General features: G+C 45.3%; 2 protein-coding genes and 1 long non-coding RNA gene across 3 annotated transcripts; all 3 read right to left on the bottom strand.

Moving 5' to 3' along the window:
• Window positions 1–3,386: 3,386 nt before the first annotated feature.
• On the bottom strand, window positions 3,387–5,148 carry LOC306829413 (uncharacterized protein; the record flags this gene model as incomplete). The annotated part of the gene is made up of 5 exons (XM_079352456.1): window positions 5,113–5,148; window positions 3,961–4,320; window positions 3,731–3,850; window positions 3,588–3,649; window positions 3,387–3,500 (listed from the first exon to the last, which is right to left on the bottom strand). The coding sequence occupies exons 2-5, from the start codon at window positions 4,241–4,243 to the stop codon at window positions 3,387–3,389; spliced, it is 579 nt and encodes a 192-aa protein (XP_079208582.1). The 5' UTR covers window positions 4,244–4,320; window positions 5,113–5,148.
• Window positions 5,149–18,350: 13,202 nt separating this feature from the next.
• Window positions 18,351–19,732, bottom strand: LOC306829412 (uncharacterized protein; the record flags this gene model as incomplete). Its single annotated transcript, XM_079352455.1, has 5 exons — window positions 18,351–18,617; window positions 18,705–18,766; window positions 18,848–18,967; window positions 19,087–19,446; window positions 19,681–19,732. The coding sequence occupies 5 exons, from the start codon at window positions 19,730–19,732 to the stop codon at window positions 18,504–18,506; spliced, it is 708 nt and encodes a 235-aa protein (XP_079208581.1). The 3' UTR covers window positions 18,351–18,503.
• A 1,653-nt stretch (window positions 19,733–21,385) lies between these two features.
• On the bottom strand, window positions 21,386–21,900 carry LOC306829819. The gene is made up of 3 exons (XR_013779912.1): window positions 21,829–21,900; window positions 21,686–21,747; window positions 21,386–21,598 (listed from the first exon to the last, which is right to left on the bottom strand). It is a non-coding gene; the product is annotated as an uncharacterized lncRNA (long non-coding RNA).
• Window positions 21,901–23,387: the final 1,487 nt, after the last annotated feature.

Genomic DNA, 23,387 nt, shown 5'->3' with positions numbered 1-23,387 from the left:
GTCCGGGTTCGATGGAGCCAACAAGACCACATCATCCGCAAGAAGCAGAGTCGAGATCCTGTGGTCCCCGAACTGGATCCCCTCCGGCCCCTGACTGCACCTAGAAATTCTGTCCATAAAAGTAATGAACAGAACCGGTGACAAAGGGCAGCCCTGCCGGAGGCCAACGCGCACCGGGAACAGGTCCGACTTACTGCCGGCAATGCAAACCATACTCCTGCTCTGGTCGTACAAGGACCGGACTGCCCCAAAGGGCAAAGGGCAAAGGGCCCCAAACCCCATACTCACGGAGCACCCCCCACAGGGTGCCGCGAGGTACACGGTCGAATGCCTTCTCGAAATCCACAAAGCACATGTGGACTGGTTTGGCAAACTCCCATGAACCCTCGAGCATCCGCTGGAGAGTGTAGAGCTGGTCCAGTGTTCCACGGCCAGGACAAAAAACGCATTGTTCCTCTTGAATCCGAGGTTTGACTAACAGCTGGAACCTCCTCTCCAGAACCCTGGAATAGACTTTCCCAGGGAGGCCGAGGAGTGTGATTCCCCGGTAGTTGGAACACACCCTCCGGTCCCCCTTCTTGAAAAGAGGGACCACCACCCCGGTCTGCCAGTCCAGAAGCACTGTCCCCGACCTCCACGCGATGTTACAGAGGCGTGTCAACCATGACAGCCCCTGCAAATCCAGAGACTTAAGATACTCAGTGCGAATCTAATCCACCCCTAGTGCCTTGCCACCAAGGAGCTTGCCAACTACCTCGGTGACTTCGGCTTGAGTGATGGACGAATCCACCTCTGAGCACTCAGCCTCTGCTTCCTCAGTGGAAGACGTGAAGGTGGGATTGAGGAGATCCTCGAAATATTCCTACTACCGTCCGACTACATCCCCAGTTGAGGTCAGCAGCTCCCCACCTCCACCCTAAACAGTGTTGGTGAAGTACTGCTTCCCCCTCCTGAGGCGACGGACAGTTTGCCAGAATTCCCTCGAGGCCGACCGAAAGTCCTCCTCCATGGCCTCCCTGAACTCCTCCCAGGCCCGAGTTTTTGCCTCCACGACCGCCCGGGCTGCGGAACGCCTGGCCTGCCGGTACCCGTCAGCTGCCTCAGGAGTCCTATGCGCTAGCAACGCCCGATAGGACTCCTTCTTCAGCTTGACGGCCTCCATTACTTCCGGTGTCCACCACCGTGTTCGGGGATTGCCGCCACGACAGGCACCAGAGACCCTGAGACCACAGCTCAGAGCAGCTGCTTTGACCATGGAGGTGGAGAACAAGGTCCACTCGGACTCAATGTCCCCAGCCTCCCCAGGATCTGTGAAAAGCTCGTCCGGAGGTGGGAGTTGAAGACCTCGCTAACAGAGGGTTCAGCCAGAGGTTCCCAGCAGACCCTCAACCCTACACGTTTGGACCTGCCGAGTCTGACCGGCTTCCTCCCCTGCCAACGCATCCAACTCACCACCAGGTGGTGATCAGTTGACAGCTCAGCCCCTCTCTTCACCCGAGTGTCCGAGACACACGGCCGGAGGTCAGATGACACGACCACAAAGTCTATCATTGACCTCCGGCCTAGGGAGTCCTGGTGCCACGTGCACTTATGGACATCCCTGTGCTCGAACATGGTGTTTGTTATGGACAAACTGTGACTGGCACAGAAGTCCAATAACAGAACACCACTCTGGTTCAGATCAGGGAGGCCGTTCATCCCAATCACCCCACTCCAGATCTCACTGTCGTTGCCCACGTGAGCATTGAAGTCCCCCAGTAGAACAATGGAGTCCCCAGTCGGAGCACTGTCCAGCACCCCTCCCAGGGACTCCAAGAAGGCCGGGTACTCCGCACCGCCGTTCGGGCCGTAGGCCGAAACGACAGTGAGAGACCTGTCCCCTACCCGAAGGCGCAGGGACACGACCCTCTCGTTCACCGGGGTGAACTCCAACACCTGGCGGCTGAGCTGTGGGGCTATGAGCAAGCCCACACCAGCCCGCCGCCTCTCAATGCGGGCAACTCCAGAGAAGTAGAGAATCCAGCCCCTCTCGAGGAGCTGGGTTCCAGAGCCCAAGCAGTGTGTGGAGGTGAGCCTGACTATATCTAGCCGGTACCTCTCAACCTCCTGCACAAGCTCAGGCTCCTTCCCCCCAGTGAGGTGATGTTCCACGTCCCAAACGCCAGAAGCTGCGTCCAGGGATCGAGTCGCCGAGGCCCCCGCCGTCGACTGCCGCCCGATCCACATTGCACCCGACCCCTACGGCTTCCTCTGCAGGTGGTGAGTCCACAGGAGGAAGGGCCCGTGTCGTCCTTTCGGGCTGAGCCCGGCTGGGCCCCACGGGCAAAGTCCCGGCCACCAGGCGCTCTCCTGCGGGCCTCAACCCCAGGCCTGGCTCCAGGGTGGGGCCCCGACTCCGCCATGCCGGGCAACGTCACGGTCCTTGATCTTATTTCTGTCATAGGGGTTGTGTGAACTGCTTTTGGTCTGACCCGTCACCTAGGACCTGTTTGCTTTGGGTGACCCTGCTGGGGGCTCAAAGCCCCCGACAACATAGCTCCTAGGGTCATTCGAGTGTTCAAACTGCCCCACCACAATAAGGTAGCAGTTCAGGGGGGAGGTTTTCATGTCTTTAAAAAAATAAATATAAAATAATAATAATAACATTTTTTTATTTTCATGTCTTTAAAAATAATATTTCTTAAAAACATTTCTTTTTTTTTAAAGAACTTTCAAACAGAGTTCTTTCAGGCGTGTGTGACATTTAATATCAGTTTAAATGTCTCCATAACATTAACACAAGTGCACTAAGTTCAGATTAAATGATCGTTTATCATCATCTAATAATAAATATTGTAACTTCATCACTTTTGCTGAAATGTTAAATAAGCAGTTACTCGTCGGCTTACATTAACAAGTGTCAAAATAAAAGACGCTTTTGTTTCTATCATGCAAAGAAAAAGATCAACTTCATCAACGTTTGGCTGTTTTATTTCCAGCAGAGATCGAGTCTGACTTTTTTTTTCTTTACTACAAAGAGAAAACTTTACATGAAGTCGAAGCTCTTCTTTGTTCATCTCTCTTCATAACTACTGCAAAAAAAAGTTCTGACCTAATGAATACACGCACACACACACACACACACACACACACACACAATGACTAATCTGACCTTCAACATGTTTTTGAAACATCTTTTTATTTATTTACGGTTTAAGCTTCAGATAATTTCTATAACAACTTTAACCCTTTGATGCACCAAGCGGTCGCCTTCTGACGTTAAAAAATTAAGCCGATGCTGAAGTGTGAAGTCTTGCAGTTCCTCGAGTGTCCACTAGAGGCTGGCTGAAGAAGCGCAGGATAACTGGATGACAGAAGTGAAGTGACAGAAAGCAGACCCTATCCAATCACTGATCTAACCCGAAAGCCTTCACAGCGGCGTAGATCCTCTCTTTCTCCGCTGCTTTTGCTTTCTTCGACTTCATGGAGGTGAAGACGACGGCAGAGTAAACCTGATCTCTCTGTGACGACACAGCGAAGGAGACCAGAACAATCAACACCAATAAATAATCAGAAAAGTGTCATTATTGTGTAAACGTTCATCTTACCTTTAAACTCTTCAACAGTCCACTTCTCCAAACATCAGTGTTTTCTCTCAAAGCATCAGAGGCTGAAATTAGGAGAGAGACTGAATGAAGACGAGGAAACGTTTGAATCGGACATGATTGTGTCAAAATGAAACGAGAGTAACCTTTATTAACGCTGTCGTTTGTTTTGATGGCGTGAATGAGGACGGCGATCACGATGAGCGTGAGGGTCAAAACAGCACAGAGCAGAAGGGTCAAAGTGTTCTCCTTCAGTGAAAACTTCCCTGAAACAGAATTACAAGAAAACAGACTGATTACAAGATCAGTGTGTGAAATTTATTGGATCCATCAGATCCTATTGAGGCACATTACTCTGTTGTACTGATCCTGTTACCGTCAACGTCCACTTTGGTCCCGTCTCCAAATAACAGGCGTCCACACGTGTCCACAGCACAGTAGTAAGTCCCAGCATCAGAGGAGCTGACGTTCTTAGAGAAGTGATAAACACAGCTCTTCTGAGACGCAGATCTCTCCTCACATCCATCACGTCTGTTTCCAGCGGCGTAGATGACGTCTGGACCAGATTCATTTGATCCGGCTCTGAACCAGAACACGCTGTGACCTCGGGGACACGTATTACTGTCCGGGTCAGAGAGGACTGAACACTGCAGAGTCATCGAGTCTCCTGGACGGAGCGGATCAGAGACTGTCGGCCCCTGAACCACTGTCAGGTCTGATCTCCTCTCTGTGTTTCCTGAATGAGTTAAGAAGTTCTAGTTACAAACAGTATCAGCATGATATATGATAAATTAAACTTTATTAAGCACCTTTTCAGAACAGAGTGCCAAAGTGCTTTACAGATGTATGAAAACAGCCACAGTATACAAAACATCCCTCCTTCCATCCATTCATTTTCTACTGCTTATCCGGGGTCGGGTCGCAGGTCAGCAGTCTAAGCAGAGCCGCTCAGACTTCCCTAGCCCCACAAACTTCCTCCAGCTCTTCCGTTTGGACCCAGAGGCGTTCCCAGGCCAGCCGAGAGACATAGTGTCTCCAGCGTGTCCTAGGTCTAACCCGAGGCCGAGAACCATGGCCTCAGATTCAGAGGTTCGTTAACAGTAGCAGAAGTATTAAAAAAGATACAGAAATTGTCTTGTTTGAAAAATTACCAAAAGAGCAGGATTTGCAGTTAAAACAGCCAGAGAGAAGATTAGCGCTCCCAACTCCATCTTTGAATATTAAGAAATAAAATTAGGAGGAGAAGCCTCTTACAGGGCAGCACACACAGTTAAAGAACAAATAAAAACCTAAGTCTATGTTCAGTAATAAAATTGTTTATATAAAAAGTATTATGAGAAAGGGATCTCATGTTCAAAAGTTAAACTTCAACATGTCATGTTTCTTTAATGTCTGATCATATAGTAAAGTCACTGTATCATTTCACTCACTACACATCTCACTGATTGGACCTTTAGGAGCGCTTTGAGAAAAAACTGTAGTAATATAGAAATCCTCTAACTTTGACACTAAATCAATAAGTACGTACCTTTTATTGACAGATAGGTCCCACTCCAGGTAATCTTAGACCTATACTCCCCGACTGTACAGTGATACATTCCCTCGTCTTCCTGTGTCGTCTCCAAAATGGTCAAATTGCTCGCAGTTTTAGAAATGCTAGCACTGAATCTTGATGAAGGAAACTCTGTTTCAAACACAGGCTTTGAATAACTGTGCTGTGTCACGATTAACGTCAGCGTTTCCCCGGCGCACTGCTTGTACCAGCAGACTGTCATGCGTTCAATATCTGGTGAAACACATGTTAAAGTCACAGATTCCCCAAGTCCGACTGTGATCACTGGAATCAGTGAATCTAGATTAAAGCACAAGAGACAATAAACGATTATCACGATGAGACTTCCCATGAAGCACCTCTTCCTCTTACACACATTAAAAAGTCTTTAGACATAAAGTTTCATCACTCACAGGCCTGATGGAGGAGAAGCAGTGTGATCCACAGCGCCGTCATCTTCACTCTGTCTCGTGTGAGGAGGCTCCTCGGTCTCTTTGTACGTGACGGGGTCATCAAAGTCCATCCTGCACACGCACCTGATTGGTTATCTCGATGTGCAATCAAAGAGCATTTCCTACCACACAAGGGTGTGTTTCTGTAAATGGAAAAAAACAGAGGCATCAAACAAGAGACAAAACTGATAGTGACATGATGTTAAAGACAACGAAACAACAACACACGCTGTGAGTACATGAAGATGAATAATACAGGAAAAAATACAAAAAAATACAAAATACAGAAATGATTTCCCGTTTTATTTTGTATTTCTCGCATGTTTCCTCGTGTTGATTTAATTATATTCTGTTAGTGCGTTTCATTCTGTTGTTTATCCCTCTTTTCCCTGTGTGCATTTCCCTCGTCTTGTCTCTGGCGTTTCCTGTTTTATTTTGTAGCTCTTGTCCCCCAGTTTTTCATTTCTGATCACCCTCACCAGTTTCACCTGTGTGTCGTTTGTCACACCTGAGTCCAATCACTCCTATAGTTTATTTAGAGTCTGCGTGCTTTGCCTTCCTCCTTCAAACAGCATGTTGGGCTCAGTGTTAATCATTCTGATACTCAAAGAACAATCAAGAACACATCTAATATCTAATTTCAGTTTTTGTTAGAAAAATAAAATGTAAAGTCATAGTGGCCACAGACTGTCACAGTTCCTCGGAAAAACCTAAGTGGGACTCAAAGGCAGATTTACATAACTAAAGATTTAATTTGAGTAAAACGGTGCAAATCTATAAAAGAAGGAGCTCACTCTTTAAAGGTGCACACAACGTGCATCAAACAGGAGTTCACAGAGGCCCCTCGAGGCTCCAACATGACAGGAAGTGTGAGACATTCACACACTGATGGTCGACGCTGCTGTGTACAGTCTGTCAGAATGACATCAATAGACTATAATGCATAGTTTGTTTCAGTCATCAGTTCAGTGTTGCTTCCTCTGCACTCCTTTGAATGCAAACGCAGTCAAGAGAGGATCATCTATGTTTACACATACCTGATTATTTCTGTATGTTTTCAGTCACAGCGACTTTGATGTTCAACAGAGACAGATACATTTGTTAATGTGTGATTCTGAGAGAGTTTATGAAGGCCTTGCTTGCACACACACACAAACAGAAATACACACACACACACATCCACGTGACTCACAGGGGACCATAGGTCTGCACTATCCAAGCGTGACCTTCTCTTTCTGGTCATTTTAAAAAATGTAAAACTTAATAGTAAATTTAGTTTTCATGTTTTTAAAAATAATATTTCTCCAAATGTTTTTTTTTTTTAAGAAGTTTCAAACGGAGTTCTTTCAGGCGTGTGTGATATTTAATATCAGTTTAAATGTCTCCATAACATTAACACAAGTGCACTAAGTTCAGATTAAATGATCGTTTATCATCATCTAATAATAAATATTGTAACTTTATCACTTTAGCTGAAATGTTAAATAAGCAGTTAATCGTCGGCTTACATTAACAAGTGTCAAAATAAAGACGCTTTTTTTAACATGCAAAGAAAAAGATTTTCGTTTTTTTTTTATTACAAAGAGACATGAAGTCGACATGACATGAAGTCGAAGCTCTTCTTTGTTTATCTCTCTTCATAACTACTGCAAAAAAGTTCTGACCTAATACACACACACACACACACACACACACAGACACACACACACAATGAATAATCTGACCTTCAACACGTTATTGAAACATATTTTTATTTATTTACAGAGTTTAAGCTTCAGATCATTTCTATAACAACTTTAACCCTTTGATGCACCAAGCGGACGCCTTCTGACGTTAAAAAATGAAGCCGATGCTGAAGTGTAAAGTCCTGCAGTTCCTCGAGTGTCCACTAGAGGCTGGCTGAAGAAGCGCAGGATAACTGGATGACAGAAGTGAAGTGACAGAAAGCAGACCCTATCCAATCACTGATCTAACCCGAAAGCCTTCACAGCGGCGTAGATCCTCTCTTTCTCCGCTGCTTTTGTTTTCTTTGACTTCATGGAGGTGAAGACGACGGCAGAGTAAACCTGATCTCTCTGTGACGACACAGCGAAGGAGACCAGAACAATCAACACCAATAAATAATCAGAAAAGTGTCATTATTGTGTAAACTTTCATCTTACCTTTAAACTCTTCAACAGTCCACTTCTCCAAACATCAGCGTTTTCTCTCAAAGCATCAGAGGCTGAAATTAGGAGAGAGACTAAATGAAGACGAGGAAACGTTTGAATCGGACATGATTGTGTCAAAATGAAACGAGAGTTACCTTTATTAACGCTGTCGTTTGTTTTGATGGCGTGAATGAGGACGGCGATCACGATGAGCGTGAGGGTCAAAGCAGCACAGAGCAGAAAGGTCAAAGTGTTCTCCTTCAGTGAAAACTTCCCTGAAACAGAATTACAAGAAAACAGACTGATTACAAGATTTTACATGTAAAGTGTAACATTTAATGTTATCCTTCAGATCCTATTTAGGCACATTACTCTGTTGCACATTACTCCTGTTACCGTCAACGTCCACTTTGGTCCCGTTTCCAAATAACAAGCGTCCACACGTGTCCACAGCACAGTAGTAAGTCCCAGCATCAGAGAAGCTGACGTTCTTAGAGAAGTGATAAACACAGCTCTTCTGAGACGCAGATCTCTCCTCACATCCATCACGTCTGTTTCCAGCGGCGTAGATGACGTCTGGACCAGATTCATTTGATCCGGCTCTGAACCAGAACACGCTGTGACCTCGGGGACACGTATTACTGTCCGGGTCAGAGAGGACTGAACACTGCAGAGTCAACGAGTCTCCTGGACGGAGCGGATCAGAGACTATCGGCCCCTGAACCACTGTCAGGTCTGATCTCCTCTCTGGGTTTCCTGAATGAGTTAAGAAGTTCTAGTTACAAACATTATCAGCATGATATATGATAAATTAAACTTTATTAAGCACCTTTTCAGAACAGAGTGCCAAAGTGCTTTACAGATGTATGAAAACAGCCACAGTATACAAAACATCCCTCCTTCCATCCATTCATTTTCTACTGCTTATCCGGGGTCGGGTCGCAGGTCAGCAGTCTAAGCAGAGCAGCTCTGACTTCCCTAGCCCCACAAACTTCCTCCAGCTCTTCCGTTTGGACCCAGAGGCGTTCCCAGGCCAGCCGAGAGACATAGTCTCTCCAGCGTGTCCTAGGTCTAACCCGAGGCCTCCTCCTGGAGGGACATGCAGACGCCGCACCAATCCGTCTGTCCATCTCACGCTCCATCCATCCCCCCACTCATGAACAAGACCCCGAGATACTTAAACTCCTCCACCTGGGGCAAGGACTCCTCATCGACCCGGTGAGGGCAAGCCACCCTTTTCTGATTGTGAACCATGGCCTCAGATTCAGAGGTTCGTTAACAGTAGCAGAAGTATTAAAAAAGATACAGAAATTGTCTTATTTGAAAAATTACCAAAAGAGCAGGATTTGCAGTTAAAACAGCCAGAGAAAAGATTAGCGATCCCAACTCCATCTTTGAATATTAAGAAATAAAATTAGGAGGAGAAGCCTCTTACAGGGCAGCACACACAGTTAAAGAACAAATAAAAACCTAAGTCTATGTTCAGTAATAAAATCGTTTATATAAAAGGTATTATGAGAAAGGGATCTTATGTTCAAAAGTTTAATTTCAACATGTCATGTTTCTTTAATGTCTGATCATATAGTAAAGTCACTTTATCATTTCACTGACTACACATCTCACTGATTGGACCTTTAGGAGCGCTTTGAGAAAAAACTGTAATAATATAGAAATCCTCTCACTTTGACACTAAATCAATAAGTACGTACCTTTTATTGACACATAGGTTCCACTCCAGGTAATCTTATACGAAGACTCCCCGACTGCACAGTGATACATTCCCTCGTCTTCCTGAGTCGTCGCCAAAATGGTCAAATTGCTCGCAGTTTTAGAAATGCTAGCACTGAATCTTGATGAAGGAAACTCTGTTACAAAGAAAGGCCTTGAATAACTCTTCTGTGTCACGATTAACGTCAGCGTTTCCCCGGCGCTCTGCTTGTACCAGCAGACTGTCATGGTTTCAATGTCTGGTGAAACACATGTTAAAGTCACAGATTCCCCAAGTCCAACTGTGATCACTGGAATCAGTGAATCTAGATTAAAGCACAAGAGACAATAAACGATTATCATGATGAGACTTCCCATGAAGCACCTCTTCCTCTTACACACATTAAAAAGTGTTTAGTCATAAAGTTTCATCACTCACAGGCCTGATGGAGGAGAAGCAGTGTGATCCACAGCGCCGTCATCTTCACTCTGTCTCGTGTGAGGAGGCTCCTCGGTCTCTTTGTACGTGACGGGGTCATCAAAGTCAATCCTGCACACGCACCTGATTGGTTATCTCGATGTGCAATGAAAGAGCATTTCCTACCACACAAGGGTGTGTTTCTATAAAAAGATAAAAAAAACAGAGGCGTCAAACAAGAGACAAAACTGACACTGACATGATGTTAAAGACAACGAAACAACAACACACGCTGTGAGTACATGAAGAAGAAAAATACAGGAAAAAATACAAAAAAATACAAAATACAGAAATGATTTCCTGTTTTATTTTGTATTTCTTGCATGTTTCCTCGTGTTGATTTAATTATATTCTGTTAGTGCGTTTCATTCTGTTGTTTATCCCTCTTTTCCCCGTGTGCATTTCCCTCGTCTTGTCTCTGGCGTTTCCTGTTTTATTTTGTAGCTCTTGTCCCCCAGTTTTTCCTTTCTGATCACCCTCACCAGTTTCACCTGTGTGTCGTTTGTCACACCTGAGTCCAATCACTCCTATAGTTTATTTAGAGTCTGCGTGCTTTGCCTTCCTCCTTCAAACAGCATGTTGGGCTCAGTGTTAATCATTCTGATACTTAAAGAACAATCAAGAACACATCTAATATCTAATTTCAGTTGTTGTCAGAAAAATAAAATGTAAAGTCATAGTGGCCACAGACTGTCACAGCTCCTTGGAAAAACCCGAGTGGGACTCAAAGGCAGATTTACATAACTAAAGATTTAATTTGAGCAAAATGGTGCAAATCTATAAAAAAAGGAGCTCACTCTTTAAAGGTGCACACAACGTGCATCAAACAGGAGTTCACAGAGGCCCCTCGAGGCTCCAACATGACAGGAAGTGTGAGACATTCACACACTGATGGTCGACGCTGCTGTGTACAGAGTCTGTCAGAATGACATCAATAGACTATAATGCATAGTTTGTTTCAGTCATCAGTTCAGTGTTGCTTCCTCTGCACTCCTTTGAATGCAAACGCAGTCAAGAGAGGATCACCTATGTTTACACATACCTGATTATTTCTGTATGTTTTCAGTCACAGCGACTTTGATGTTCAACAGAGACAGATACAATTATTAATGTGTGATTCTGAGAGAGTTTATGAAGGCCTTGCTTGCACACACACACACACACACACACAAACAGAAATACATACACACACACACATCCACGTGACTCACAGGGGACCATCGGTCTGCACTAGCCAAGCGTGACCTTCTCTTTCTGGTCATTTAAAAAAATCTGAAACGTCTTATATTTAGTTTTCATGTTTTTAAAAATAATATTTCTTTAAAAGTTTTTTTTAAGAAGTTTCAAACAGAGTTCTTTCAGGCGTGTGTGATATTTAATATCAGTTTAAATGTCTCCATAACATTAACACAAGTGCACTAAGTTCAGATTAAATGATCGTTTATCATCATATAATAAATAATGTATTTTTATCACTTTTGCTGAAATGTTAAATAAGCAGTTAATCGTCGGCTTACATGAACAAGTGTAAAATAAAAGACACTTTTTTCTTTATCATGCAAAGAAAAAAGATCAACTTCATCAACGTTTGGCTGTTTTCTTTCCAGCAGAGATCGAGTCTGACTTTTTTTTTTCTTTATTACAAAGAGAAAACTTTACATGAAGTTGAAGCTCTTCTTTGTTTATCTCTCTTCATTACTACTGCAAAAAAGAGTTCTGACCTAATGAATACACACACACACACACACACACACACACACACACACACACACACGATAAATAATCTGACCTTCAACATGTTTTTGAAACATATTTTTATTTATTTACAGTTTAAGCTTCAGATCATTTCTATAACAACTTTAACCCTTTGATGCACCACGTTAAACGACGTTAAAAAATGAAGCCGATGCTGAAGTGTGAAGTCCTGCAGTTCCTCGAGTGTCCACTAGAGGCTGGCTGAAGAAGCGCAGGATAACTGGATGACAGAAGTGAAGTGACAGAAAGCAGACCCTATCGAATCACTGATCTAACCCGAAAGCCTTCACAGCGGCGTAGATCCTCTCTTTCTCCGCTGCTTTTGCTTTCTTCGACTTCATGGAGGTGAAGACGACGGCAGAGTAAACCGGATCTCTCTGTGACGACACAGCGAAGGAGACCAGAACAATCAACACCAATAAATAATCAGAAAAGTGTTATTATTGTGTAAACTTTCATCTTACCTTTAAACTCTTCAACAGTCCACTTCTCCAAACATCAGCGTTTTCTCTCAAAGCATCAGAGGCTGAAATTAGGAGAGAGACTAAATGAAGACGAGGAAACGTTTGAATCGGACATGATTGTGTCAAAATGAAACGAGAGTTACCTTTATTAACGCTGTCGTTTGTTTTGATGGCGTGAATGAGGACGGCGATCACGATGAGCGTGGGGGTCAAAGCAGCACAGAGCAGAAAGGTCAAAGTGTTCTCCTTCAGTGAAAACTTCCCTGAAACAGAATTACAAGAAAACAGACTGATTACAAGATTTTACATGTAAAGTGTGAAATTTAATATTATCCATCAGATCCTGTTTAGGCACATTACTCTGTTGCACATTACTCCTGTTACCGTCAACGTCCACTTTGGTCCCGTTTCCAAATAACAAGCGTCCACACGTGTCCACAGCACAGTAGTAAGTCCCAGCATCAGAGGAGCTGACGTTCTTAGAGAAGTGATAAACACAGCTCTTCTGAGACGCAGATCTCTCCTCACATCCATCACGTCTGTTTCCAGCGGCGTAGATGACGTCTGGACCAGATTCATTTGATCCGGCTCTGAACCAGAACACGCTGTGACCTCGGGGACACGTATTACTGTCCGGGTCAGAGAGGACTGAACACTGCAGAGTCATCGAGTCTCCTGGACGGAGCGGATCAGAGACTGTCGGCCACTGAACCACTGTCAGGTCTGATCTCCTCTCTGTGTTTCCTGCATGAGTTAAGAAGTTCTAGTTACAAACAGTATCAGCATGATATATGATAAATAAAACTTTATTAAGCACCTTTTCAGAACAGAGTGCCAAAGTGCTTTACAGATGTATGAAAACAGCCACAGTATACAAAACATCTCTCCTTCCATCCATTCATTTTCTACTGCTTATCCGGGGTTGGGTCACAGGTCAGCAGTCTAAGCAGAGCCGCTCAGACTTCCCTAGCCCCAGAAACTTCCTCCAGCTCTTCCGTTTGGACCCAGAGGCGTTCCTAGGCCAGCCGAGAGACAGTCTCTCCAGCGTGTCCTAGGTCTAACCCGAGGCCGAGAACCATGGCCTCAGATTCAGAGGTTTGTTAACAGTAGCAGAAGTTTTAAAAAAAGATACGGAAATTGTCTTTTTTGAAAAATGTACCAAAAGAGCAGGATTTGCAGTTAAAACAGCCAGAGAAAAGATTAGTGCTCCCACCTCCATCTTTGAATATTAAGAAATAAAATTAGGAGGAGAAGCCTCTTACAGGGCAGCACACACAGTTAAAGAACAAATAAAAACCTAAGTCTATGTTCAGTATTAAAATCGTTTATATAAAAAGTATTATGAGAAAGGGATCTTATGTTCAAAAGTTTAACTTCAACATGTCATATTTCTTTAATGTCTGATCATATAGTAAAGTCACTGTATCATTTCACTGACTACACATCTCACTGATTGGACCTTTAGGAGCGCTTTGAGATAAAACTGTAATAATATAGAAATCCTCTCACTTTGACACTAAATCAATAAGTACGTACCTTTTATTGACAGATAGGTTCCACTCCAGGTAATCTTAAACCCATACTCCCCGACTGCACAGTGATACATTCCCTCGTCTTCCTGAGTCGTCGCCAAAATGGTCAAATTGCTCGCAGTTTTAGAAATGCTAGCACTGAATCTTGATGAAGGAAACTCTGTTTCAAACACAGGACTTGAATAACTCTTCTGTGTCACGATTAACGTCAGCGTTTCCCCGGCGCTCTGCTTGTACCAGCAGACTGACATGCGTTCAATATCTGGTGAAACACATGTTAAAGTCACAGATTCCCCAAGTCCAACTGTGATCACTGGAATCAGCGAATCTAGATTAAAGCACAAGAGACAATAAACAATTATCATGATGAGACTTCCCATGAAGCACCTCTTCCTCTTACACACATTAAAAAGTCTTTAGTCATAAAGTTTCATCACTCACAGGCCTGATGGAGGAGAAGCAGTGTGATCCACAGCGCCGTCATCTTCACTCTGTCTCGTGTGAGGAGGCTCCTCGGTCTCTTTGTACGTGACAGGGTCATCAAAGTCCATCCTGCACACGCACCTGATTGGTTATCTCGATGTGCAAGGAAAGAGCATTTCCTACCACACAAGGGTGTGTTTCTATAAAAAGATAAAAAAAAACAGAGGCGTCAAACAAGAGACAAAACTGACACTGACATGATGTTAAAGACAACGAAACAACAACACACGCTGTGAGTACATGAAGAAGAAAAATACAGGAAAAAATACAAAAAAATACAAAATACAGAAATGATTTCCTGTTTTATTTTGTATTTCTCGCATGTTTCCTTGTGTTGATTTAATTATATTCTGTTAGTGCGTTTCATTCTGTTGTTTATCCCTCTTTTCCCCGTGTGCATTTCCCTCGTCTTGTCTCTGGCGTTTCCTGTTTTATTTTGTAGCTCTTGTCCCCCAGTTTTTCCTTTCTGATCACCCTCACCAGTTTCACCTGTGTGTTGTTTGTCACACCTGTGTGTCCAATCACTCCTATAGTTTATTTAGAGTCTGCGTGCTTTGCCTTCCTCCTTCAAACAGCATGTTGGGCTCAGTGTTAATCATTCTGATATTTAAAGAACAATCAAGAACACATCTAATATCTAAATTCAGTTTTTGTTAGAAAAATAAAATGTAAAGTCATAGTGGCCACAGACTGTCACAGTTCCTTGGAAAAACCCGAGTGGGACTCAAAGGCAGATCACACAACTAAAGATTTAATTTGAGCAAAACGGTGCAAATCTGTAAAAGAAGGAGCTCACTCTTTAAAGGTGCACACAACGTGCATCAAACAGGAGTTCACAGAGGCCCCTCGAGGCTCCAACATGACAGGAAGTGTGAGACATTCACACACTGATGGTCGACGCTGCTGTGTACAGAGTCTGTCAGAATGACAATGACTGTCGATCTCACACTCCATCTTCCCCCCACTCGTGAACAAGACCCCGAGATACTTAAACTCCTCCACCTGGGGCAAGGACTCCCCACCGACTCGAAGAGGGCAAGCCACCTTTTTCCGGACGAGAACCATGACCTCAGATATAGAGGTGCTGATCCTCATCCCAGCCGCCTAACACTCTGTAGCAAACCACCCCAGTGCGCGTTGAAGGTCCGGGTTCGATGGAGCCAACAAGACCACATCATCTGCAAGAAGCAGAGTCGAGATCCTGTGGTCCCTGAACTGGATCCCCTCCGGCCCCTGACTGCACCTAGAAATTCTGTCCATAAAAGTAATGAACAGAACCGGTGACAAAGGGCAGCCCTGCCGGAGGCCAACGCGCACCGGGAACAGGTCCGACTTACTGCCGGCAATGCAAACCATACTCCTGCTCCGGTCGTACAAGGACCGGACTGCCCTTAGCAAAGGGCCCCAAACCCCATACTCACGGAGCACCCCCCACAGGGTGCCGCGAGGTACACGGTCGAATGCCTTCTCCAAATCCACAAAGCACATGTGGACTGGTTTGGCAAACTCCCATGAACCCTCGAGCACCCGCTGGAGAGTGTAGAGCTGGTCCAGTGTTCCACGGCCATGACGAAAACCGCATTGTTCCTCTTGAATCCGAGGTTCGACTAACAGCTGGAACCTCCTCTCCAGAACCCTGGAATAGACTTTCCCAGGGAGGCCGAGGAGTGTGATTCCCCGGTAGTTGGAACACACCCTCCGGTCCCCCTTCTTGAAAAGAGGGACCACCACCCCTGTCTGACAGGACTGTCCCCGACCTCCACGCGATGTTGCAGAGGCGTGTCAACCATGACAGCCCCTGCACATCCAGAGACTTAAGATACTCAGTGCGAATGTAATCCACCCCTGGTGCCTTGCCACCAAGGAGCTTGCCAACTACCTCGGTGACTTCGGCTTGGGTGATGGACGAATCCACCTCTGAGCACTCAGCCTCTGCTTCCTCAGTGGAAGACGTGAAGGTGGGATTGAGGAGATCCTCGAAATATTCCTTCCACCGTCCGACTACATCCCCAGTTGAGGTCAGCAGCTCCCCACCCCCCTCCTCCTCCATGGCCTCCCCGAATTCCTCCCAGGCCCGAGTTTTTGCCTCCACGACCGCCCGGGCTGCGGAACGCCTGGCCTGCCGGTACCCGTCAGCTGCCTCAGGAGTCCTATGCGCTAGCAACGCCCGATAGGACTCCTGCTTCAGCTTGACGGCCTCCCTTACTTCCGGTGTCCACCACCGGGTTCGGGGATTGCCGCCACGACAGGCACCAGAGACCCTGAGACCACAGCTCAGAGCAGCTGCTTTGACCATGGAGGTGGAGAACAAGGTCCACTCGGACTCAATGTCCCCAGCCTCCCCAGGATCTGTGAGAAGCTCGTCCGGAGGTGGGAGTTGAAGACCTCGCTAACAGAGGGTTCAGCCAGAAGTTCCCAGCAGACCCTTGCTACACGTTTGGGCCTGCCGAGTCTGACCGGCTTCCTCCCCTGCCAGCGCATCCAACTCACCACCAGGTGGTGATCAGTTGACAGCTCAGCCCCTCTCTTCACCCGAGTGTCCGAGACACACGGCCGGAGGTCAGAAGACACGACCACAAAGTCTATCATCGACCTCCGGCCTAGGGAGTCCTGGTGCCACGTGCACTTATGGACATCCCTGTGCTCGAACATGGTGTTTGTTATGGACAAACTGTGACTAGCCCAGAAGTCCAATAACAGAACACCACTCTGGTTCAGATCAGGGAGGCCGTTCATCCCAATCACCCCACTCCAGATCTCACTGTCGTTGCCCACGTGAGCATTGAAGTCCCCCAGTAGAACAATGGAGTCCCCAGTCGGAGCACTGTCCAGCACCCCTCCCAGGGACTCCAAGAAGGCCGGGTACTCCGCACCGCCGTTCGGGCCGTAGGCCGAAACGACAGTGAGAGACCTGTCCCCTACCCGAAGGCGCAGGGACACGACCCTCTCGTTCACCGGGGTGAACTCCAACACCTGGCGGCTGAGCTGTGGGGCTATGAGCAAGCCCACACCAGCCCGCCGCCTCTAAATGCGTGCAACTCCAGAGAAGTAGAGAATCCAGCCCCTCTCGAGGAGCTGGGTTTCAGAGCCAAAGCAGTGTGTGGAGGTGAGCCTGACCATATCTAGCCGGTACCTCTCAACCTCCTGCACAAGCTCAGGCTCCTTCCCCCCCAGTGAGGTGACGTTCCACGTCCCAAACGCCAGAAGCTTCGTCCAGGGATCGGGTCGCCGAGGCCCCCGCCGTCGACTGCCGCCTGATCCACATTGCACCCGACCCCTACGGCTTCCTCTGCGGGTGGTGAGTCCACAGGAGGAAGGGCCCGCGTCGTCCTTTCGGGCTGAGCCCGGCCGGGCCCCACGGGCAAAGTCCCGGCCACCAGGCGCTCTCCTGCGGGCCCCAACCCCAGGCCTGGCTCCAGGGTGGGGCCCCGACTCCGCCATGCCGGGTGACGTCACGGTCCTATTAGTGTTTTTCATCATAGGGGTTTTATGAACTGCATTTAGTCTGACCCGTCACCTAGGACCTGTTTGCCTTGGGTGACCCTGCTGGGGGCTCAAAGCCCCCGACAACATAGCTCCTAGGGTCATTCGAGTGCTCAAACTCCCCCACCACGATAAGGTAGCAGTTCAGGGGGGAGGTTTTCATGTCTTTAAAAAAAAAAAAAATAATAACATTTTTTTATTTTCATGTCTTTAAAAATAATATTTCTTAAAAAGATTTCTTTCTTTTTTAAAAGAACTTTCAAACTGGGTTCTTTCAGGCGTGTGTGACATTTAATATCAGTTTAAATGTCTCCATAACATTAACACAAGTGCACTAAATTCAGATTAAATGATCGTTTATCATCATCTAATAATAAATATTGTAACTTCATCACTTTTGCTGAAATGTTAAATAAGCAGTTACTCGTCGGCTTACATTAACAAGTGTCAAAATAAAAGACGCTTTTGTTTCTATCATGCAAAGAAAAAGATTTTTGTTTTTTTTATTACAAAGAGACATGAAGTCGAAGCTCTTCTTTGTTTATCTCTCTTCATAACTACTGCAAAAAAAGTTCTGACCTAATACACACACACACACACACACACACACACAATGAATAATCTGACCTTCAACATGTTTTTGAAACATATGTTTTATTTATTTACAGTTTAAGCTTCAGATCATTTCTATAACAACTTTAACCCTTTGATGCACCAAGCGGTCGCCTTCTGACGTTAAAAAATGAAGCCGATGCTGAAGTGTGAAGTCTTGCAGTTCCTCGAGTGTCCACTAGAGGCTGGCTGAAGAAGCGCAGGATAACTGGATGACAGAAGTGAAGTGACAGAAAGCAGACCCTATCGAATCACTGATCTAACCCGAAAGCCTTCACAGCGGCGTAGATCCTCTCTTTCTCCACTGCTTTTGCTTTCTTTGACTTCATGGAGGTGAAGACGACGGCAGAGTAAACCTGATCTCTCTGTGACGACACAGCGAAGGAGACCAGAACAATCAACACCAATAAATAATCAGAAAAGTGTCATTATTGTGTAAACTTTCATCTTACCTTTAAACTCTTCAACAGTCCACTTCTCCAAACATCAGCGTTTTCTCTCAAAGCATCAGAGGCTGAAATTAGGAGAGAGACTAAATGAAGACGAGGAAACGTTTGAATCGGACATGATTGTGTCAAAATGAAACGAGAGTTACCTTTATTAACGCTGTCGTTTGTTTTGATGGCGTGAATGAGAACGGCGATCACGATGAGCGTGAGGGTCAAAGCAGCACAGAGCAGAAGGGTCAAAGTGTTCTCCTTCAGTGAAAACTTCCCTGAAACAGAATTACAAGAAAACAGACTGATTACAAGATTTTACATGTAAAGTGTGAAATTTAATATTATCCATCAGATCCTATTTAGGCACATTACTCTGTTGTACTGATCCTGTTACCGTCAACGTCCACTTTGGTCCCGTCTCCAAATAACAGGCGTCCACACGTGTCCACAGCACAGTAGTAAGTCCCAGCATCAGAGGAGCTGACGTTCTTAAAGAAGTGATAAACACAGCTCTTCTGAGACGCAGATCTCTCCTCACATCCATCACGTCTGTTTCCAGCGGAGTAGATGACGTCTGGACCAGATTCCTTTGATCCGGCTCTGAACCAGAACACGCTGTGACCTCGGGGACACGTATTACTGTCCGGGTCAGAGAGGACTGAACACTGCAGAGTCATCGAGTCTCCTGGACTGAGCGGATCAGAGACTGTCGGCCCCTGAACCACTGTCAGGTCTGATCTCCTCTCTGTGTTTCCTGCATGAGTTGAGAAGGTCTGATGTAACAAACAGCATCAGAACGTACGATGAGGCTGAGTGAAATCTCCACCCCGATAAAGACGAGTCACAAATCTGAAGACTTTTCAAGATATATTGTTGAACTATCTTATAAATCATCTCAAAGTAGTTTGACACTAAATCAAGCTTTTTCTTTTAAAACTGTTGAGAGCACAGTGTTGCTTTCAGTGGATGCAGTAATTACTGTACGTACCTTTTATTGACAGATAGGTCCCACTCCAGGTAATCTTAAACCCATACTCCATGACCGCACAGTGATACATTCCCTCGTCTTCCTGAGTCGTCCTCAAAATGGTCAAATCGCTCGCAGTTTTAGAAATGTTAGCATTGAATCTTGATGAAGAAAACTTTCTTTCAAACACAGGCTTTGAGTAACTCTGTGTCACGATTAACGTCAGCGTTTCCCCGACGCTCTGCTTGTACCAGCAGACTGTCATGCTTTTAATATCTGGTGAAACACATGTTAAAGTCACAGATTCCCCAAGTCCAACTGTGATCACTGGAATCAGTGAATCTAGATTAAAGCACAAGAGACAATAAACGATTATCATGATGAGACTTCCCATGAAGCACCTCTTCCTCTTACACACATTAAAAAGTGTTTAGTCATAAAGTTTCATCACTCACAGGCCTGATGGAGGAGAAGCAGTGTGATCCACAGCGCCGTCATCTTCACTCTGTCTCGTGTGAGGAGGCTCCTCGGTCTCTTTGTTCGTGACGGCGTCATCAAAGTCAATCCTAGGAAATGCCCTGTGTGATGGCATGCACCAATCAGACGCATACCATCAAAGGTCATTTCCTACCACACGGGTTTTTGCTCGTTTACAAGAAAAAAGAAAAAAAAAAGTAGAACACGAGTGACGAAACTTACAGCGACATGACGTTAAAGAAAGCAAAACGAGAACACCCGCTGTAAGAACATGAAGAAGACGAGAACAGGATTGGGGACAAGTCAGCAAATTTGACAATTACACAACAGTCATCTTTGATGTTGCGTAATATACCTACATTTTGTTTACAGCGCTTTGTCCTGTGGAGTAAGGTTGCAGTGTTTGTGGAAATAATTCACAAGTCATATCCCTTTGTGACTTTTTCACGACACAAAACCACATATATTTCTTGTGTAAATAATAAATGCAGCAGTGCGTGAAGATATATATTTCTTTGATACTGATGCCTTCATGATTTAACATGGGCCACATGTGCAGGAAAAATCAAGTCAAATGGATTATGATGTTGGAGACCCAGATGGAATAAAAAACAAAATTCAGTGTGCCACGTTATGATGATGAAGTTATGGTTTGTGATTCTGTCACTCTGTCTCGCTCTCAGTATTTCCCTGACTGACAGTTTTCCACATGATGTGCACGAGTCCTCTGAGTTACATCCATCATCAGTTCAGTAATCTGCTGGATTTCTAAATCACCACATACATGAACATTTCTGCATGTTTTCAGTGATAACACGTTTGATATTCAAATGTTTAAACATCTACAGATATAAGTTTGTTATTATGAGTGTTTGAAGGCCTTGCTGGCCTTGAAGGCCTGATAATGTATTGTGTACACACACACACACACACACACACACACACATACACATGTACCTATCAAACAGGGGCCCATTGGTTTACACTACCCAAGTGTGAACAGACTCGTCTCTTTTTAAGTGTCATAAATTGCCTCGAGGAGACTTGCAGGCTTGAGTGATGTCTAGGGGACTTCCATTCACTGCAGGGGGGGGGGGGATATGACCTCAACACACACACACACACACACACACACACACACACACACACACACAAATAATCTGACCTTCAACAAGTTATTGAAACGTTTTTTTATTTACAGGGTGGGGATGCAGCAAGTGGTGACATCTGATGTTAAAAAATTAGCGTACAGTCCTGCAGTTCCTCGAGTGTCCACTAGAGGCTGGCTGAAGAAGCGCAGGATAACTGGATGACAGAAGTGAAGTGACAGAAAGCAGACCCTATCGAATCACTGATCTAACCCGAAAGCCTTCACAGCGGCGTAGATCCTCTCTTTCTCCGCTGCTTTTGCTTTCTTTGACTTCATGGAGGTGAAGACGACGGCAGAGTAAACCTGATCTCTCTGTGACGACACAGCAAAGGAGACCAGAACAATCAACACCAATAAATAATCAGAAAAGTGTCATTATTGTGTAAACTTTCATCTTACCTTTAAACTCTTCAACAGTCCACTTCTCCAAACATCAGCGTTTTCTCTCAAAGCATCAGAGGCTGAAATTAGGAGAGAGACTAAATGAAGACGAGGAAACGTTTGAATCGGACATGATTGTGTCAAAATGAAACGAGAGTTACCTTTATTAACGCTGTCGTTTGTTTTGATGGCGTGAATGAGAACGGCGATCACGATGAGCGTGAGGGTCAAAGCAGCACAGAGCAGAAGGGTCAAAGTGTTCTCCTTCAGTGAAAACTTCGAATCAAAGACTGTCGGCCCCTGAACATCTGTCAGGTTTGATCTCCTCTCTGTGTTTCCTGCGTGAAACAAACACACCAGGAGGTCACTAAAGGTCAAACTAGAGTTTTGTAAAAACAAAACAAAACAAAGTCTGCTCTGATGACTTTGAGCTGGCTGAAATCTTAACCGATTTTGAAAACCTGAGAGACCACAGACATGAGGTCAATCAGACCACGCGACCACACACCTGACCTCGGAGGAAAAACAAACATGGAGGACGATCAACATCATTCAAATGGCCGTGCTGCCGTGTGTTCTGTTTTGCAGCGATAAACTAATATGTGGGAAATCATGGCAATCTGCAATGTTAGCTTGAGGTGAGTTGAACACAAAACATCTGATTGGTTCGGCTTCCAGGTCGGCTCGTGTTCATTGGCTGTTGCAGGAGACAAGATAACTGTAGTGACATCACACCCACGTTCTGAAACAACGACTTCTAAATGTGTAAAACTTTAAAAACACACTGTTACCTCTGATGACTAAATACATCCCGCTCCATTCTGGTTTCCTGATCCACTCTGTGACCGCGCAGTGATACATCCCCTCGTCCTCTTCGCTGCTTCTCAGGATGGTCAGGTTGGTGAAGCCCTGATCGGACTCGATCTTGAATCTTGGCTCCGAGAACTCTGGTGAAAAGACGGGTTTTACAGATCTCCTCACGGTCACCATCAACGTCAGAGTTTCCCCGCTGCGCTGCTTGTACCAGCTCAGCTCTCGGTGGCTGATCTCGATTTTGGCCAGAGCACATTTGAAGGTCGCGGGTTCGCCGAGTTCAACCGTGATCACTGGAACAAGTGTGCCTGGATAAATCAAAACGCACAGAATCAAATGCAGAGGATGTATTCATGCTGAAGGTTCCAGTTGGCGTGCATTTAAAATGAGAAAAGGGATCGCTCACATCCTCGCTGAAGAAGAACCAACGTAACCCAAAACACCTTCATCTTGACTCGGTCTCTTCTTTGAAAACGTGTCGCTTCTTTCAAAGGACGTGAAGGAAATGCAGCTCGCGTGACAGATCAAACCAGTCAAATGGATCTGATTGGTCACCACTGAACGCTAGCAAAGCAAACATCCTGTCGTGTAGGTGTCAGACTGGGCTTGGCGAAGCATTTTACCCCACTCACACCTTTGAGTCGTTCTCTTGGGGATTTCTTCTTCTTCCTTTGAAGCGACAGTTTCTGTTACCAGTTTTCATCTGTAATATTTTACATCTTTTACTTATTCGAAGTTAGCTAGTTAGTTTCTTTATTGTCCCAGTGGGGAGATTCATTTTCACATCTGTGCAGGCGGGGAGACACCTTCGCACACACTCACACATATAACACACTACAGTCCAGATAGTGCAGGTTGTGTACAAAATTAATTTTTTATAGATATTTTTAAGGCTGGACAATAATGT

This window comes from Symphodus melops (assembly GCF_947650265.1).
Source record: "Symphodus melops genome assembly, chromosome: 9".
Lineage (NCBI taxonomy): Eukaryota > Metazoa > Chordata > Actinopteri > Labriformes > Labridae > Symphodus > Symphodus melops.
This window is presented reverse-complemented; position numbering and strand designations above follow the sequence as displayed.